This window comes from Panthera uncia (genome assembly GCF_023721935.1).
Source record: "Panthera uncia isolate 11264 chromosome D3 unlocalized genomic scaffold, Puncia_PCG_1.0 HiC_scaffold_8, whole genome shotgun sequence".
Lineage (NCBI taxonomy): Eukaryota > Metazoa > Chordata > Mammalia > Carnivora > Felidae > Panthera > Panthera uncia.
Window position 1 is genome coordinate 80,809,130 of NW_026057586.1, and position 17,980 is coordinate 80,827,109.

At 57.8% G+C, this 17,980-nt stretch overlaps 1 protein-coding gene across 2 annotated transcripts in view; it reads right to left on the bottom strand.

The window, feature by feature from the left end:
- Positions 1–16: 16 nt before the first annotated feature.
- The window catches only part of TPCN1 (two pore segment channel 1), a 61,637-nt gene continuing 43,673 nt past the window's right edge, over positions 17–17,980 (bottom strand). For both annotated transcript variants that reach the window (XM_049619302.1, XM_049619303.1), the window contains 18 exons: positions 17,600–17,716; positions 17,220–17,344; positions 16,341–16,389; positions 15,738–15,801; positions 14,482–14,526; positions 11,459–11,515; positions 11,324–11,377; positions 10,597–10,669; positions 9,527–9,634; positions 8,384–8,455; positions 7,745–7,834; positions 6,194–6,309; positions 5,383–5,429; positions 4,695–4,763; positions 4,436–4,520; positions 3,477–3,616; positions 3,276–3,356; positions 17–1,187 (listed from right to left, as the gene is read on the bottom strand). In XM_049619302.1, coding sequence (XP_049475259.1) covers positions 1,065–1,187; positions 3,276–3,356; positions 3,477–3,616; positions 4,436–4,520; positions 4,695–4,763; positions 5,383–5,429; positions 6,194–6,309; positions 7,745–7,834; positions 8,384–8,455; positions 9,527–9,634; positions 10,597–10,669; positions 11,324–11,377; positions 11,459–11,515; positions 14,482–14,526; positions 15,738–15,801; positions 16,341–16,389; positions 17,220–17,344; positions 17,600–17,716 — 1,515 coding nt within the window. In that variant the 3' untranslated portion in view covers positions 17–1,064. The remainder of the gene's footprint in view (positions 1,188–3,275; positions 3,357–3,476; positions 3,617–4,435; positions 4,521–4,694; positions 4,764–5,382; positions 5,430–6,193; positions 6,310–7,744; positions 7,835–8,383; positions 8,456–9,526; positions 9,635–10,596; positions 10,670–11,323; positions 11,378–11,458; positions 11,516–14,481; positions 14,527–15,737; positions 15,802–16,340; positions 16,390–17,219; positions 17,345–17,599; positions 17,717–17,980) is intronic.

Consider the following 17,980-nt stretch of genomic DNA (forward strand, 5'->3'; position numbering starts at 1 on the left):
AGGGGGGGGGGGGGGGGGGGGGGGGGGGGAGCAGTCCACGTGGACTGGCAGGGGCCGAGCCACAGGGCTGCTGTGGACGTCCCTGTAGGCCCCTTCCCAGCAGCAGAACCTAATGCACGATGTGAAGGGGCTGCCGCTGTCTTTAGCAGAATCCCGTGTTACCCAAGAAGTGTCTCTGCTTGAACAAGACGATCGCAAGGAAAAGGGACTTGGTGGAGAAAGCCCATCTCGGGAACGGGTCCGGGGTGGTAGCCGTCAGCCTGGCCTCTTCTCGCTTTCCTCCTCCCGCTGGGCCGAGGTTCTCAAGGAGGCCATTTCAGGATTTGCAGCAACAAGGGTTAAACCGAAGGAAGCGTGGGATGTGGGAGAGAAGGCTTACAGAGCCAGGATGTGAAATTCGCACAATCTCGCGCTGCCCAGCGCCGGCTAATTGGGATCTGACCACACGGGTATAATCACACCCCTTGATTACTCTTTCCATTAGGACCTAGGCACTGCTCCCCCAAAGGAATGTTCTATTACATTATCATATATATAGAAATACTAACCCCGAGGATGTAGGTTCTTTCCATCCTAAGTGGTTTCGTCCCTAAAGCAGGGCACAGAAACCCCGTGACGCGGGCCACAGGGAAAGTTACTGGGGAAGCTGTCAGCTGGGACATGAGTGTGAGAGCAGCATCGGGAAGACGGTCTGGCTCTGGCCTGGGGAGGGGCTGGCCCACTTTGAAGGCAAGCCCTGCAGAGATCGGCAGGATCTATCCAAGTGCTCTTCTTCTGAAGAGGCCTTCTGGAACTTTCCACATTAGGAAGAGCTCACGGTGGCCTGACCCCCCCCCCCCCCAAACCAAAGTGACTTCTGGGGTTAAGGAAGACAGGGCGAGGTGGTTGCACACCAAACCCCGTCTTGTCTTTTTCTCTTCCTATATATAAATATGTGCATATATATGGGTGTGTGTGTGCACCCACGCGTGCACACAAACACCTTTTTTTTTTTCTTCAATACATCGTAGTAAAATAATACTATTGTGTTATTGCATAGAAGGGATGGCTGCCGCAGGCTGGGGTTAGGTGACGGTCTGGGAGCGCTGGCGGCTGCCTGGGAGCTGCGGGGTGGAGGGGGCCTGGCGGCTGCCGCTGAGCTGTCGCCGCTGTTCCTCTTGCTTACGGGCATGTTCCTCGAACCACTCCTAGAGCAGAGCGCAGACAGGGCGCTGAGCCAGCTGCACTCCTCCCCGCCAGCCCTGCGGCCCCTCCCCCCCCCCTGCCACCCCGGCACACAGTAGGCAACAGGGGCCTCAGGACGGAGGGGGCGGGGCTGCAAGTCACCCAATAGTGACCGCAGGGTCCCCTGAGCCCTGGACCTACTGGGAATCCGGAATATGGCCCAAACAGAAAAATTACAGTGAAATCTTTCCCTATTGAGGCGCCTGGGTGGCTCAGTCAGTTTAGCGCCCGACTCTCGATTTCGGCTCAGGTCGTGATCTCGCAGTTCACGAGTTCGAGCCCCGCATCGGGCTCTGCGTGGATGGTGTGGAGCCTGCTTGGGATTCTCTCTCTCCCTCCCTCTCAAAACAAAGAAAGAAAGAAATCTTTCCCTTATTAATTAGAGGCTTGCAGACCTCCTTAGAAACATTCTCCTTGGCACATATCAACTCTTTAAGAGAAGCCCAGGCAGTTAGTAATCATCCTCTGTGAACGCAATCTTTTGTCCTTCACAAAGGGATTCCCCGCTGTCGCCCCTTTTGGGCTTGGCAGGAACGGTGTCCTCGTGAAACACCTGAGAAAAGCGAGGCTCAGAAGTTGCAGAAAAGCCAGGTGAACTGGGTGAAGCACCTCCCCTAACTCCCACGTTGCCTGCGTGCCCTCCAATAAGGCTGTGAAAGCATTTTGGAAAAAAAAAAAAAAATGCCACCTGCCTAAGACCGTTGTCACGTCACCCACGGTTTGCAGGGATGGGCATTCAAGTAATCGAGGAATTAAAAAACCTCCCTTAACGTTTTTAAAGAGTCTGAACCACAGAACTTGACGGCTTAAAAAAAGACTGAGATGGGCTTCTTCTGTGGCCCAGCACTGGACGGGGGGCGGGGGGGGGGGGGGGGCCGGGGGGGGGGGGGGGGGCGGGGGGGGGGGGGAAACTGAGGCTGGGAGTGGACGGACGGGCCGAGGACAAAGGACAAGGCCTGCAGCTGAGCGCGTGCCCCCGTGAAGCCGTCTCCTCTGCTTTGGGCCGGAGATGGCCCCCCTTCCACAGGTGGGAACGGACCGGCACTCTCCCCCCGGGTTTCATGAAGCCAAAGCCCCTGTTGGTTTCACGCCCCCATGACTCCTGCTTCCTGAGCCGCCATGTGTCTGTTTGCCCCTGGCGTTTTCACAGAGAGCGTGTGACTCCGCTCCGGGGACTGCAGCCTCCCTGCCTTTTGGGCGTGGACACTGGTCATCACCATCCCCGTGAAAACAGGATTTTCAGCCGCCGGAATGCCAGCAACGGCACCGTCACACAAGCGGCACGGGAGACTCTCCCCCGAGCCCTGGGCCCCGGAGATCGAACAGAAGGCTTTATATATATATAAAACTTCTCCCTTCTCTTAAATGAGAACAAAAATAAGACCCCAAACGGGCACCTGGGTGGCTCAGTCAGCTAAGCATCCAATGCTTGATTTCAGCTCAGGTCATGATCTCGTGGTTTGTGGGTTCGAGCCTCGCGTCGGGTTCTGTGCTGAGTGTGGAGCCTGCTTGGGATTGTCTCTCTCACTCTCTGCCCCTCCCCTGCTTGTGCTCACTCTCTCTCTCTCAAAATAGATAAACATTACCAAAAAACAAAAACCCAAACAGCCAAAAGAGCCAAGAGACCCAAGGACACGGCAGAACCCGATGGACCTGAGGAGAGGCGCCCTGGCCTGCGCAGCACGGCCCCCGCACCCCCTCGTGCCCATCTGTCTCCTGCGGGACACGCTGCACCTGTGGTTCTGGCTCAGAGCGAGAAAGGGAGGTGACATCCTGGTGGCCGTGCCGTAGGGAAACAGCACACCACAGCTGCTTGTGCTGGGGGAGGACTGAGGGTTCGCGGTTGAGCCCACATCCCGCCCGACCCTGAGTCCCAGAGGCCACTGGCGGCAGCCCCAAAGGACGGCCCAGATCCTTCCCCCCTTAGCCAGCGCCGCTCCACACTCGGGACGGGGCTGGGAGGGCGGCCCCGCCCGGCAGCCGGGAGGCCCACCCCCAGGCAGGAGCCGGCCGGGGCGAGGGCGAGGCAGCGTGGGCAGGGGCGCTCCTACCTGAATCTCCTCTTGGTACATCTTTAGGCTCAGGTCACTTTTGGTCCTCGATCTCCGTCCCAGAAACACCACGGAGTTTTGCTAAAGAAGGGCGGAGGCTTAGGGACTGCCCGAGCTGGCTGGAAGGGAGCACAGTGGGGGAGGGCCTATGCAAAGCTCAAACCCGCCCCCTCCGCTGGAAGCGGCCCTGAGGCTCCTCACCTCGTGTCTCTCCATCTGAGAGAGGACCTTCAGCAGCCGGCTGACGTCCGAGGTGGCTCCTCGCACCTCCCGGTAGAGCTCCAGGACGGCAACCAGCTCCTCTTTGGAGATCTCCTTCTCCAGGGTGATGCCTCCGTCAACTGTGGGAAGGGAGCGGGCGCTGGGAAGGAGCCTGGGGCTCAGAGCCCCCGGTCTGCCTTGGTCTGCTTCAGCCATCCTCCCTGCTGCCCCGGGGAGGGGGGTGGGGTCCCGAGGTTCCCTCTCTGAGCGAAACCACACCCCCCACCCCCTGCCGCGTGGCACTCTCGTCCCGCCCCTTCCCTTCCCTTTGCTGCGGCTGGCAGGAAGGCTGGTTGGGCCAGCAGCTTCTAGGGGACAGAGGTTATGGCAGGGAGTCTGGGCAAACAGCAAATGATCCCGTGGCCTGAGGGGACAGCGATTTGGAGACGAGTAATCGGTATGTGGTGGCTCTGGAGGATGGGGCAAGAATGATCAGTACGCGTCAGGCCTGCATCCTGGAACAGGCGAGCCGGTGACCAGGGCTGTGAGCACCGAAGCTGTAGGAGGAGCCACCGGCGCGACATTTACGCCCCTCGAGTCTAGAACGACACTGTGGACGCAGGTGATAACAAAGAGGGTGACGAGTGTCTGGGAGGCGCAGGGAGGCGGGGCAGAGGGCGGCTGTGCTCACAGGAAGCCTGTCCCTGCTGGGTGATGTTTCTAATCTCAGACACGTAACGTTTTTATTCTAAAAATGAGATCGAGGGCGTTCTTCGGTCGTGACGTGCGTGAAAATCAGCGTGAATGAGGGATGTCACAGGTCAGCCAGACAGGTATCAGCTGAACTGCCAGAGGCCCGGACGACCAGACAGCCGAAGCGGACGGCCAAGAAGCGGACAGTGGGGCAGCCAGCCGGGTGGGCAGCGGGGGACGCGTGGGCCGCGGCTGCCCGCACAGACCTTCCGAGTCCTGGTTCTTGCGGCTGTAGTTCATTCGGAAGACGAAGGCCTCGAGGATGAAGGCAACGATGATCGTCATCACCACCTGGCGGGGGGCAGTGGGTGTGAGCTGCTGTGGGGCCTGCACTCAGCAGAGCCCGTCGAGGCCCATTGCCTGGCCGGGCCCCTCCTCCCTGGGCTGCCACCACCCTGCAGGGGCAGCCGGAGACTCAGAAGCGAAGGGCGAGGGGCGAAGGGCGTGCTGGGGCCGGGGACCTACCATGGTCACGATGTAGAAAGTCATGAAGTACAGGCGGCTCCAGTGGGAGGTCTGAGAGGTGACACCTTCCTGGGGACACAGGGAGGCAGCCAGTGAGCAGGCGCCTGGGTGGGGCCGGGTCGCCGTGTACCCCGGGCCCCTCCGTGGTCCCCCACACGGCCGGCTCTACACAGACCCTGCCTGATTGGCCTGGGGTTGTGGGAGACACAGGAGGGGGACCTCACTGCCCGGGTCTCAGAACTCCTCTGTGCTGCATGAGGCCCGGATGCTCCCCAGGACCGCGGGGTTCGAGACTAACGCGGGCGGTCTGTGCTCTAAGAGGCAGTGGCACTCAGAAGGGTTTAGGGAACGGGAAACAAAAGCCAACCACCCTTGCCACACCACCCCTTGACCGAAGAGCCCCTGCCACGGTGGGGGGAGGACGGAAACCCACGGGCTAATGGACATCTCCTGGCCACCAGGGCTGTACGGGGGGCAGGGATGGAACCTATGTCTAGCAGATGCAGAGGGGTGGCTCCTGGGGCCCAGCCCCGACAGTGCGCTCTCGGCAGAACCCCAACCCTGTGTGACCCAGGACCCCATCGGGGAACACAAGAGCGATGCATCCCATCCAGGGCCGGGCAAGACCACAGGTGGTCTCAGAGGCTGGTGGGAAGATGCCCCCCCAGGAGCTGACCAAGGTCCTTACCATGATGATGTACCAGTTGTTGACAACTGTGAGCTCGAACAAGGTCACTGCCAAAGGGAAGGGAGGAGGAGGAGTGTTTTGATCAGGCTCGCTTTTTCAAAGTCCGTTTCGGGTGGCCTCTCTCCGCCTCTCCTGGGTACCGTGCACCTAACTGATGGCATCCCACCTGCCAGCTTGGGCTGTGAGTTCCAGAAGTGAGCGCCACCCCCCACCCCCCGACTCCCACCCCACAGGAAGCGCGGCAAACTTGGCCTGTCCCCAAAAGGGCGTGCCTCCTGCCTCAGCTGCCTGTGACCAACCAGGGCTGGGGGTGGATGGTGGGGAAAGAGCAGGCAGACCTTGCTCGGTAGAGATCTGGGATGCCCCGAGGGGCTCCCCTTCCTCTTGACCTATGCCCTGCTCCTGCCCCGGCCTCTCCACGGAACCCAGGAGCAGAGCTGTGTGGGCCTGAGCCTGGGTCAGTGCAGGCACCGTGGCAGGTGGGTGTGGCTGCACCCCACCCTGCGGTGTGGGGTTGTGACGGGGGGTGGGCTCCCCAGCATCGGGCTGTACCCCTTCCGGCAAAGCGCGGGGCTCTTCTGCTCCCAGGAGTGAAACCTGGCGGTGAGTGAGGGCTGGCGTCTGGCCTGGACTGCACCCCTGGGACCGGGCAAACCACAGGCTCCACTGAGGCTCGAGGGGACTCGGGAGAGTGTGGCAAACGGCTGGGGGAGGGGAGGCCTCAGACAGCTCTGCTCCGCCGTGTCTGGGGCCTGCGGTGACAGAGGCGGTGTGCCCCGGGGGCTGTCCTCCTTGGGGCCCCTGCACTCACCGAAGCTGTTCAGGATGTTGTCAAAGTTATTGAGATAATAGTAGCCTGCGTCCACAACAGTCCTGTTGCCCACGGTGTGATTGAGCCAGCGGTAGGCGTCGGCCACTGTGCTGGTACTGGCCAGGGAAGCAGAGGGAAAGTCACAGGGAAATGGGCCGCCTCGACAGAGGACAAAAGTCCAAGGTCCGGGCAAGGAGCATCTGTCCTGCCCAGCCCCCCGCATCCTCGCCCATGTTCCTGGCTCAAGGGAAGCCCTCGGCTCCTCTCACCTGTTGGGTGCTGGTGGGAACCCCTAGGCCTGCCCCCTGCTTTTCTGTGTCCACTTGGCATTTCTCTGCTACCAGCAGCCTTCTCCCTCCCAGCTACCGGAGGGAGAAGCTGGGAAGGGTTCTCCCCAGGCTGGGATCTGCTCTAGAGCCTGTGTGCGGGGTAGTGCGCCCGGAGCGGGAGCTCCTCGCCTGGCTGGAGTGCTCCGAAAGGTCGTCCCTGTCTGAGAGCTTATTCTCTGCCTTCCTTCCGGTCCTTTATGGCTGATAGGTTAACATTCATGCCAGAAATTCTACACGTCTGGTCCCGGGGCCCCCAGGGAACTTGTTCAGCAGGCAGTGCCCTGGTGACGGGGGCACCATAAAGTGTGGGGCCCCAGGGTGCCTGCGTGGCTCAGTCGGTTGAGCGTCCGACTCTGGCTCACTCAGGTCACGATCTCACGGTCCGTGGGTTCAAGCCCCGCATCGGGCTCTGCACTGACAGTTCGGAGCCTAGAGCCTGCTTCGGATTCTGTGTCTCCCTCTCTCTCTGCCCCTCCCCTGCTCGTGCTCTGTCTCTCTCTGTCTCAAAACTAAATAAAAACATTAAAAAAAAAAAAAAAAAGTTTGGGCCCCCTGCTATCGGCCTGTGGTTCTGGGCCCAGCCTGACGCTCAGAAGGGCTGCCAGCGTCTTAGGAAGGAGTTTGTGCTTAAGGCCTCCCGGGCCAGATTTTAAAGAGAACACTGCGAATCCAGAGTTAATGCTTTCAAGGTGGTGGCTTGCAGAAAGGGAGAGGTCGTGGAGGCTGTGCGCTCCACCCCTGTCCCCAGAGGCCTTCCTGCGGGTGTCCACTTGTCTCATGCCAACAGGCTGCCGGAGATGACGTGTCTGCCCAGGCCCCCCCGCCCCCAGACAAGTGGGAGGAAGCCACGGGACTCGGGCCCCAAGCCCCAGGCCGCTCCTGGTTCTGCGGCAGCCTGAAAACCGTCTCAGCCCCAAGGGCGAGGTGACAGAAGCCTGCTTGGGGACAGGGACACCTGCTCACATGTCACTGCTTCAGAGACAGCCCTCTCTGATCCCAGGTCCCTCACTTAGCTACTGCGCTGAACAGAGCCAGTGAAAGCAAGGCCAAGGGATTCCCAGGCCTCGAAAGGGTGTCGCGGCTGGGAGAGGTGTGCCCGAGGCCCCTGAGCTGGGGGCGACCTGCTCAGTGGGGCTGGCTCGGCGCCCCCCCCCCCCCCGCCCCCGGCAGAGACACAGGCTCCCTGCGGGGCGGGCAGGGCCGGGCCCCGCCGAGTACTCACTTGCAGCAGTTGGGGTAGAGGATCCCGCAGAAGAATTCCATGCCCACGATGGCGAAGGAGTAGTAGAAGATGAGCAGGGTGAGGCCCAGGCTGGGGAGGAGGGTCAGAAGGGACAGGGCGACTTAGGGCCAGGCAGGAGAGCCCAGCGCCTCCGGCGGCCCCGGCGTCCTCAGACCCACTGAGCTGACTGACAGACAGGCATGCCCCTAGCCAGGTTCACCAGCTGGAAAGTGCCTGCAGGGAAGGGGCCTCGTGATTCAGGTCTGGGGTCAAAAACGGCTCGAATCAGGACTCTAGGAACAGATGCCCCTTCATCAGAGATTCACCCCTTACCTGTGAAGGTAGACTCACAGGTGACCCCTTACCTGTGAATGTAGACACAGGCGGTAAGTGAGTTGACAGCTCCCTGCCCTCCCTACTAGATATTTCAGACAGGTCAGAGGAGAGAAGTGGCGCCAGGGAGACGCGTGGTGGCCAACATCTCAGCCCCTCGGACCCCCCCCACACTCCGCATCCCCCCCTCCCCCGCCCCCCCCCCCCCCCCCCCCCCCCCCCCCCCCCCCGACTGCCGCCCGGCCGCCCCCTCGGGGGCACAAGCCTCACGGCGCCTGGCCCTGGAGCCCAGAGGCGGGGCAGTACCTGGCCATGCGCGGCAGCAGCTCAAACATGGTGTCCAGCACATTGCGGTACCTCTTTTTCAGCTTGAACAACCTGAGGGACGAGAGCAGGTGGCGCTCAGGGGCCGGCACGGCCGCAGCCCCACTCCTCGACCGGGGCCTCTCTGCCCCAGGCCCAGTGGCCCTCGGGGCCCTGGGAAGGGGCAGCGGTGGGGCCGGGACACCAAGGCTGGATGGCCCTCCCCGGAGGGACCCGGAACCCGCCGTGTCCCCCCAGTCTCTCGCTAACGGCTATTTGCCGCGGTTTTCTTTTGGAGCCGGGGGGCTCTGTGAGGGGCAAGGCCTGGCTGGGGACGGGGTGGCAAACCTCGGAAAGAAGGGACCGGAAGCCACGCCCACAGAGGAGCCTGGCGAGGGACGGGTCATCGGTAAAGGAAGGACGCCCTGGGGCGCCTGGGTGGCGCAGTCGGTTGGGCGTCCGACTTCAGCCAGGTCACGATCTCGCAGTCTGTGAGTTCGAGCCCCGCGTCAGGCTCTGGGCTGATGGCTCGGAGCCTGGAGCCTGTTTCCGATTCTGTGTCTCCCTCTCTCTCTGCCCCTCCCCCGTTCATGCTCTGTCTCTCTCTGTCCCAAAAATAAATAAATGTTGAAAAAAAAAAAAATTAAAAAAAAAAAAAAAGGAAGGACGCCCTGCGTGGGGAGGACACGGACGTTCGCCTGACCCCGGCCACCACCCCCGGGGCATGGCCACAGGGTCTTCTAGAGACACTGCCCTGGCTGCCCCCACACCTCCACCTCTCCTCCCAGGAAGGCCATGTATGGGGTCATGCCCCTCGCACCATCAGAGGCCATGGCCTTCTGGTTTATGACTCTGAGCATGTCTGTTTCCGTGGCTACAGCAGATTTCACCGCAGGCCGGGTTCACCCAAGCCGCGGGCCACATTTCTCCTCCACAGTCAGAGGCTACTGGTCCCGGTGACGGGAGGAGACGGGCGGGCCGCACATCCCCACAGGAAGGCGACAGGGGCCGGGTGCCGTCATAGGAGGGTCTGACACCAGGCTTGCGAACCTTCTGGCTCCTTCCGGCCACTTCCCAGATCAGTCCCAAGGTTTTCCCACCCTCCCCCTGCCCGCCTCTCCCCAGCCCCAGCCCTGTCCCTGTCACCTCAGCAGCTGGAGGGGACGCAGGACCACTATGAAATAAAAGGGCTCCATGTTGAAGGCCAGAGCCAGCAGTCCCAGGAAGGCAAACACGGTCACAGAGAAGTCGAACCTGGGAGGGAGAGGAAGGAGCCACGGGCCATTGGGCCTGTCCTGCCCGGAGCCTGCCTCCCTCCCACGGCTCCCCGCTCCCCAGCCCCATTCTCAACGCTCCCTTCCAAGGAGCCCACCCGCCAACCTCAGCAAGAGCAGAGTGTGCCCAGCAGTGGCCCGCAGCCGCACAGCTCAGGAAGCAGCTTCCTGCCGCCTGGGGGTTACTGAGGCCGGCCTGGCCAGCCCTCCAGGCATAGCACATACAGCAGGGATCAGAAATGCCCAGAACCACCCCCTCTCCCCACCAAGGTCCTGCACTGGTCTAATGCCATACGTCGGGTTCTATGGGTGACCACTGACCCCGGTGAGGTTATGGAGGAAAAGGGCGGGATTCCCACCTAGAGCCCGGCCAGCCCTGCCCCAGACAGGGCCTCTGTCCTCTGCATACGTGTGTTAAGGCCCTGAAAACAGCATGGTGCACACGCTACCACTGTTCCTCCTCGACTCCTCCGTCAAGACTGAGACCTTGTGAGGATAGCCTGATATCACGGGCAAGTCAACTTAAGTGGGCGGCAGGTGGCCTCTGAGGTCTCCCTGGGGACAGGGACAAGGGCCACTCGGGTCTCGTCACCACCCCCAACCGGCTGCTGCTCCTTCTCTGTCAGTATCGTGGTTTCCATGGGGGAGGCAGGAGCTTCGTCGTCAGGGGTGGGTGTAGGGGCTGAATGACTCAGGAAGAGCCAGCCTAAGGCCCCTTAAGACGCCACGTCCCGGAGGAACGGGCCAAGGGACCTGAGAGAGTAAGACAAGAGCCTGACCCTGGCGTGTCCCGGAGCCACAGACGGAGCTGTACCCGGAGACAAAGGCCTCGTCCTGTCCCCGCCCCCTCCTCCTGCCACCGCAGAAAGGTGTGCCTCGGGTGTGTGGGGAGAGGGCCTCTCTTGGTCGCGGACGTGGGTAAGACACACACTCTGCACTCACAGATTCCACCCGGAGGACAGGTACTCAACGGGGCCCAGGCCAGCAACCTTCAGGAACAGCTCCACCCCGTAGACTGCGAACAGAAGGAGGCAGTTAGCAGCGGCCCCGACCACAGCCTCTCCCACACCTGCCTTGGCTCCGTCCCCCTCTCTGAGGCTCTTCTGGAGGTCTCCAGCCTCTGCGACAGGCCATGTCACACCCACTCCGCCCCTCCCCCCGGGAGAGGCCCAGCCCAGAGGCTGGTCAACTGGGGCCACCTCCAGACAACCCCCAGAATGGGGCAGGTGAATGGGGCAGGGCGGTGCAGTGCGCTCAGGGACGTTCAGGCGTAAGAGGAGGAGGGGGAATGTCAGGCGGGGGGGGGGGGGGGGGGGGCACCAGGTGGACAAAACAACCTTGGCAGAGGCCCCGGGTAAGAAGGGGCCCCGGGCACGGAGGGGCTGGGGAGCGGGTCGCTGTTCGGGGGGGGGCGCAGGCCGGGGCGAGGGCGGAAGCTGAGCGGGCCCCGGGTGGCCAGGCAGTGTGAGTCACGCCCAGGATGGGGACGGGATCGGGAGGGCGACGGAGAAGCTCAAAAGAGCTTTGGACGGGGGTGGGACGGGATCAGACTCAACTCCTGCTCCATTCTCCCCAGGCTTCCCTGTTTTCGAGGAGAGCCGCGAGGTCCCAAAGCAAATGAGGGTCCTCCCGGCCCGGCCGTTCGGCACAGCCACCGCCAGAAACCTACTCGTCAGGAAGACGACGTAACTCCAGGGCACGTGCTTGGAGAAGAAGTTCCCGCCTGTAAGACAGGAGGCGGGAGCTCAAGCTCAAAGGCACCAGGTGCGCCCACCCGAGGGCCGGCCGCCCAGCCAGGGCTCACCTTTCAGTGTGAAGGTCTCCACGAGGATCCACACCCCGTTGACGGCCACCACCAAGTCTGCAAACAGACAGGCTCGTGACAGACAGAGGAAGCACAGGCGGGTGTGCGAATCTCTAGCTCACAGCCGTAGGCTCCCCCCACCCCAGACCCCGGCCCCGTTCCCCGGCAGCCCCGGGCGGCGCCCCACACGCCCATGTGACAAGGGCTTCTCTCCGCTTCGTGCTTTTACCACGTGAGCTACACCAGCCAGGGGTTTTGCGCAGGAAATTGCTATGGATTCCTAAAAACACCCTCGAGGTCACTGCTGTTGCCAAGTCCGTGTAAGAGGTGTTTGAGTATTAAAATGTTTGCTCTTCCCTAGATTTTAAGAAAGGCTGCGTGAGGGGCGCCTGGGGGGCTCAGTCGATTAAGCGTCCGACTTCGGCTCAGGTCAGGATCTCACGGTTCGTGGGTTCGAGCCCCAAAGGGGGCTCTGTGCTGACAGCCTGGAGCCTGCTTTGGATCCTGGGTCTCCCTCTCTCTCTGCCCCTCCCCCACTCATTCTCTGTCTCTCCCTCTCACAAATAGACATGAAAAAATTTTTAAATAAAAGAAAGGCTACAGGAACCAGTTAGCAAAATTACGCGTTCATTTGATCTTTCACATAGCAATCCCACTTCAAGGGATCCACTCTAGCGAGACACTAGCGAAACCCAAAACAATGTTACCGCAAGCCATTTGCGGGAGAGCTATCTGTGAGGGCAAAAATCTAGAAATGACCTAAATGACCAACAGGGAACTGGTGGGATCAACTATGACGTGTTCGTGAAATGGTGAAGTAGCAACTCTAAAAAGAAATGAGGAACGTCTCTGTATATTACAATGGGAAGCAGTCTCCCGAATATATTTTTAAAAAAGCCGAAAAGGTGGGGAAGAAAGTGTATCAAGTATGTGACTGTTTATTTAAGACATGGGGAGAGGCACGTATATGCATCTACTTAGAGTTTTTAAAAACTGGAAGAATAAACCAAAATAAAAGTTACCCATTTGAGGGGGGGGTTGACAGGATATAAATGAGACGTCCTTAAATATACTTTGTTTCATAGGTCCGACTTGGAAACGCATAGATATTTTACATAAGTATAAAACAAAAGTAAGTATTTTTAAAAAAGCAATCCTTGAAAATGAAAAATAAAACGAAATAAAGAAACCTAAACGTGTCTCCAGTTGGTGACATACCCACATGGGCGGAGGCGGGGAACTACTGTGACCTTGACGCACAATAATCTGAATGTCTATCCCTGGAGTGACGTACTAGGGTCTGTGTTGTTGGGACAGTGTTGATATCATTTTCTGGAGATAGTTATGAGTCTACCGTGGGGTACAGCAAATGAGTGATTGTGTGAATGGTGCTGGGAAGCAAGATTTTAAGACTGGAAATCTGGATTTGAAAGAATGAGGAAGTTAAGTAAAAACACGGTAGTCCTGAATTTGAATTAGAAATGTCAGGGGGCGCCTGGGTGGCTCAGTCGGTTAAGTGTCCGACTCCAGCCCAGGTCATGATCTCACGGCTTGTGGGTTCGAGCCCCGCGTCGGGCTCTGTGCTGACAGCTCAGAGCCTGGAGCCTGCTTCAGATCCTGTGTCTCCCTCTCTCTCTGCCCCTCCCTCACTGGTGCTCTGTCTCTCTCTTTCAAAAAAATAAACATTAAAAAAAAATTTAATATGGAGAACAAACTGAGGGTTACTGGAGGGGCTGTGGGAGGGGGGATGGGCTAAATGGGTAAGGGGCATTAAGGAATCTACTCCTGAAATCATTGTTACACTATATGCTAACTAATTTGGATGTAAATTTTAAAAAATAAAAAATAAAAAAATTAATATTAAAAAGTTAAAAAGTTAAAAAGAAAGAAAGAAAGAAAGAAAGAAAGAAAGAAAGAAGTGTCAGCAGAAACTCCGGAACTCCGGATACAGTTTATCTTCAAAGACAAAATCCCACCTCTGTCCATGGAAAGGCCTAGAAATGATAACCAACTCCAAGCAGTAAGCACTTCTAGCATTTCAAACTGTGGTCTCTAAACACCCTTTCCCACTAAATGGAACCAGAGCTCCTTAGAAAGTCTCAGTTCAGGGGCGCCTGGGTGGCTCAGTCAGTTAAGCATCCGACTTTGGCTCAGGTCATGATCTCGCGGTCTGTGAGTTCAAGCCCCGCGTCAGGCTCTGTGCTGACTGCTCAGAGCCTGGAGCCTGTTTCAGATTCTGTGTCTCCCTCTCTCTCTGACCCTCCCCCGTTCATGCTCTGTCTCTCCCTGTCTCAAAAATAAGTAAACGTTAAAAAAAAAAATTAAAAAAAAAAAAAAAAGAAAGTCTCAGTTCAAGCAAACCTCCCAACTAGTACTGCCTAAGAGAATTTCCTGTGACAACAGAAATTTCCTTCTCTGTGCTGTCTAATTGGTAGTCATTAGCTGTATGTGGTGCTGAGCACTTGAAATGTGGCTAAAGTGGCTGGGGAACTGAATTTTTCATTTTAGTTGCTTAAATACAAATAGCCACACATGGCTAGTTGCCACCACATTGGACAACACAAATCCAGATAGAACCACTGAGTTACAGGAACCAAGCAACGGGGGGAATACACAAAAACAAGACCGAGGGCCAAACAATCCTGTCTCTTCAACTAAATGTCGCAAGAGGGAAAAAAGGGATGGAAGAGAAACCTACAGACTGAAACAGACTTAAGTGGCAGAGCCACTGACCACATCCTGTGGTCCTGAAATCTGTGTCCGAAATCTCCAGCTCTGGGGAGGAGTCGAAGAGCCACAGGGAGGGTACAGACGGACAGAAAGACTGGCCGTGGGGGACCGCTGTTGAAGCCAGGTGACCGTGGATGCTCACGGTCATCTCCCCACTTTTATACATGCTTGGAATTTGCTATAATAAAAAGTCAACAACATGGCTGCAGGCCTAATCTCTTGCCTCTCTACCTTCTGGAACAGTAAAAGACTCAGGCAGAAAGGGGCCCGGAGCTGTGGTATTTCACACTTACACATGAAATACTGGAAGGCCTTGGACTTCACAAGGATGTTAATTCCTATTTGAAGAGAATAAATGTTAATAGCGAAATCTTCACGTGCAAGTACACATTCCCCTACCACACACTTCACACACGTGAGCAACCAGGGTGTTTAGGCCCAGGGGCGAGGAAGGAACGGGTGCTGTCACAGTGACCCCACGCTAGTGCTCAGGCAAGACCACACCGGCAACGGCTGCTCTGGGGAGAGCCCGGGCAACCCGGAGCCAGGGCGGAGCCTTCACTGCTGCTGGCCTTGACCCCGGACCATTTATTCATCCACTTGAGTGGTTATCATCCCACGGGATGGAAAACCCTCTACAGGATATGGGATAACAGCTGTGCCCCAAGCCCTAGCTGTGGGAGAAGTCACAAAATAGAACATACCCTCTTTACTCTCATTCATAATGGCCCATACCCAGGCCTCAGCCTTTCTGCACGAGAAATGCCCCATGAGCTCACTGGATCTTTGAAAGTGGCACTCAACTAAGGGGCGACAATAATATGGGCGCTTTGATGTTCAAATTTTGAATTTTACGCTATGCAAGCATGATGTAAGGGATCACATACACCAGTTACGTATCCTGTCAGGAGGATGGTCATAATACATTATTTGGTAAAAAGGCAGGGTTGGGAACCGAGTCTATAATGGAATCCTACTACCTTTTAAAAAGTAGACAGAGGGGCGCCTGGGTGGCTCAGGCGGTTACATGTCCAACTTCGGCTCAGGTCATGATCTCACAGGTTCATGAGTTCGAGCCCCGCATTGGGCTCTGTGCTGACAGTGCAGAGCCTGCTTGGGATTCTCTCTCCCTTTCTCTCTGCCCCTGTCCCCACGGGCGCTCCCTCGATCTCAAAATAACTAAATAAAAATATCTTTTTTAAAAAGTGCACAGAAAAATAACCAAACACAGAAGGAAACACATCAGAAAATGAACAGTGGTTACCTCTAGGTGGAAATTTTTCATTTTGTCTGACTTTGTAAATGTTCTTCAGTGACTATTCCACAAAGGTCTTTTGGTCTGGTTTTTAAGTTGCTGATTTCCTTCCTAGTCCATCACTTATTTGCCTGCTGGGGTAGCCACACTGTCTCTTGTACACACACACACACATTCAGACGCGTACGCACACACATACAGCTTATGAATATGCTCTTAAGATGCTCGTCTGTGGTCTCTGGAAACCTCCATCTGTCCCCAGCTGCCGAGATGTCACATTCAGGCCAACCCTACCTTTGAAGATGAGGAACGCTGTCCTGGGAAGCTCATCGAACCAGTGTTCCCTGTTTCTCTTTGCCTGGCCAGGAGACAGGGCCATGGAGAGAGGGTGTTAGGACCGGCGACCAGAACCCAGCCCTGGGGGACCAGGACGCCGCTTTCCTTCCCTGCTTCCCCAGCTAACTTGGGGAAGAACGAAAACACTCGGGGATCTAAATGACAACAAAGACAGCCAGCTAACTGAGCATTTAAATGGAACCATGCACGTGCCTTCCTTTTATATGATGCTGGAAATAACTGCAGGGATCATCGTTATCCCATTTCCCAGGTGGGACAAGGCTTGGAAAGGTTCCAACACTTGCCTGATGTCACACAGTAACTAATGCGGTCTACCTGAGATTCGGTGCTCTTAATCGGGAGGCTACAGGGCAAGTGTAAGGGCACACGGATGGCCACCTGTAGCCCTGCAGTTGGGGGGTGGGGAGGCAGGCTGAGAGCCGAGCTGCTCCAGTGGGAAGGAGTCGGGCCGCCAGTGCGCCCAACGCGCACCCTCCCCCTTCCCCCCCCAGCAATCAGCCCCGCTCCCTCTCTGGTCTTCTGTCTCTTACGAACACTCACCTTCCACTTCAAGGCAGCAACCTCGTAGATATCATAAAAGTCCTTCAGGCTGTTGTAAGCCACATGGAAAAGTAAAAAAAAAAAAAAAAAAAAATTCAGAACCTACTGCCACTGAGTTTCAGGACTCCCTCGTCCACGCGTGGTCACCTTTAAAGGGGCGGGGACACCTGCGACCTTCAGCACCTCAGTGCCCCAGGGACCCTTACCTGCAGGCAGCTGATTTCCTTCCTCTGGGTGCCATGCCCACTGAATCCGATTGGTCTATACCGACTACTGATGGCTTTAGTCACTAGGATTCTTAGATAGCCAGGGACAGAGCCTCCTCTGGCGGAGGACTGAATGGAACAGCTGGGACTACGTTCAGCCCAAACAGAGCTCAGCCGCTCGCATTTCTACAGCTGGCCCTCTTCCTTCCCCGGAAACAAGGGTTCGGATCATCAGCATTCTGGAAGACCAGGACTGCCCACACACATCTCAGGGCCAGTTCTGGAGGTTCTGCCAGGAACCGTGGTCAGAGGGCGTGTGTGTGTGTGTGTGTGTGTGTGTGTGCGTGCTCGCCTGGCTCTGTGGCTCCGCTCGCATGGGATTACCCCACCTCACTCAGGACTCTAGAGTGAGTGGCAGAGCCGGACCATTTCACGAGACGATACACTCCCTTTTTTGTCACGCCAGCTGGAACTGGGTTTGGGTTGGACTGCCGTTACTTGTGAAAAGAAACCGGATGAACGAATGCCATCTACGTGTGTAAGAATTCTGTGGCGAAAACTAGTCTCTCAGAAGCTTCTTTGCCCACCCACCTCCTGGGGCCCTTGCCCGCCCCAGCTCCCTCGTGTGAACACCTTGTCCAGACACCCCGCCCCACCTGGCGCCCACTCTTACCTGAGCAGAGATGTGTTGCTCTGATTCAGGGCCTTGAAAGTCAGGTAGCGCTCCCTGGCACTCATCCGGGGCCTGTAGAAGCGCATCAGGCCTTCAAATTGCCTGTAGGAGACGCCGGCGGGCCTCTGCAGGGAGAGGACAGAGGGCCATGCGAACACAGGGAAACACAGAGCCCAGACTGCCCTTCCCTTGGGGGCCGCCACTCCGGACGCCCAGGACAACGAGGGATCCCAGGGCATCTGGCTCTTTCGGGTTTTCCCAGGGGCAGAACTCTTGGTTTCTAAAGCTGCCGGCCCGGCCGTGCTTAGGCGCTACTCTGGGCCAGCGAGAGAGAACAGGGACTGGTCCCCTCCCCGGCCCCACCCCCCACTCCTCCGTACCCGTTGGCTGATGAGCAGGCGGTAGGCATGCTGGATGGCGGTTCGCTTATGCAGCAGCAGGGACTTGAACTTGCGTTTCTCAATGTCATTGAAGGTGTCGAACACCACGGCCAGAAGCTGTGAGGGAAGAACACAGGACCTGGCTCCCCTGCGTGGCGGGGCCTGAAGGAGTCGGGGAGTTCGTCCTCTGCCTCCAGAGGGTGCTCTCCCAGCCACCCCAGAAGGGGGGCTTGAGAGGACCCTCCCACCTGCCCCTCGGGGATACGGGAAGTTAGTCTCCAGGCGTCTGCAGAGGAAGCCACCCGCGGCCACTTGTGAGTCTCCTCTCTTGGGATATGTGAAGACGTCATTGTATTTTCCCTGGTCGCCTCTCTCCACCTA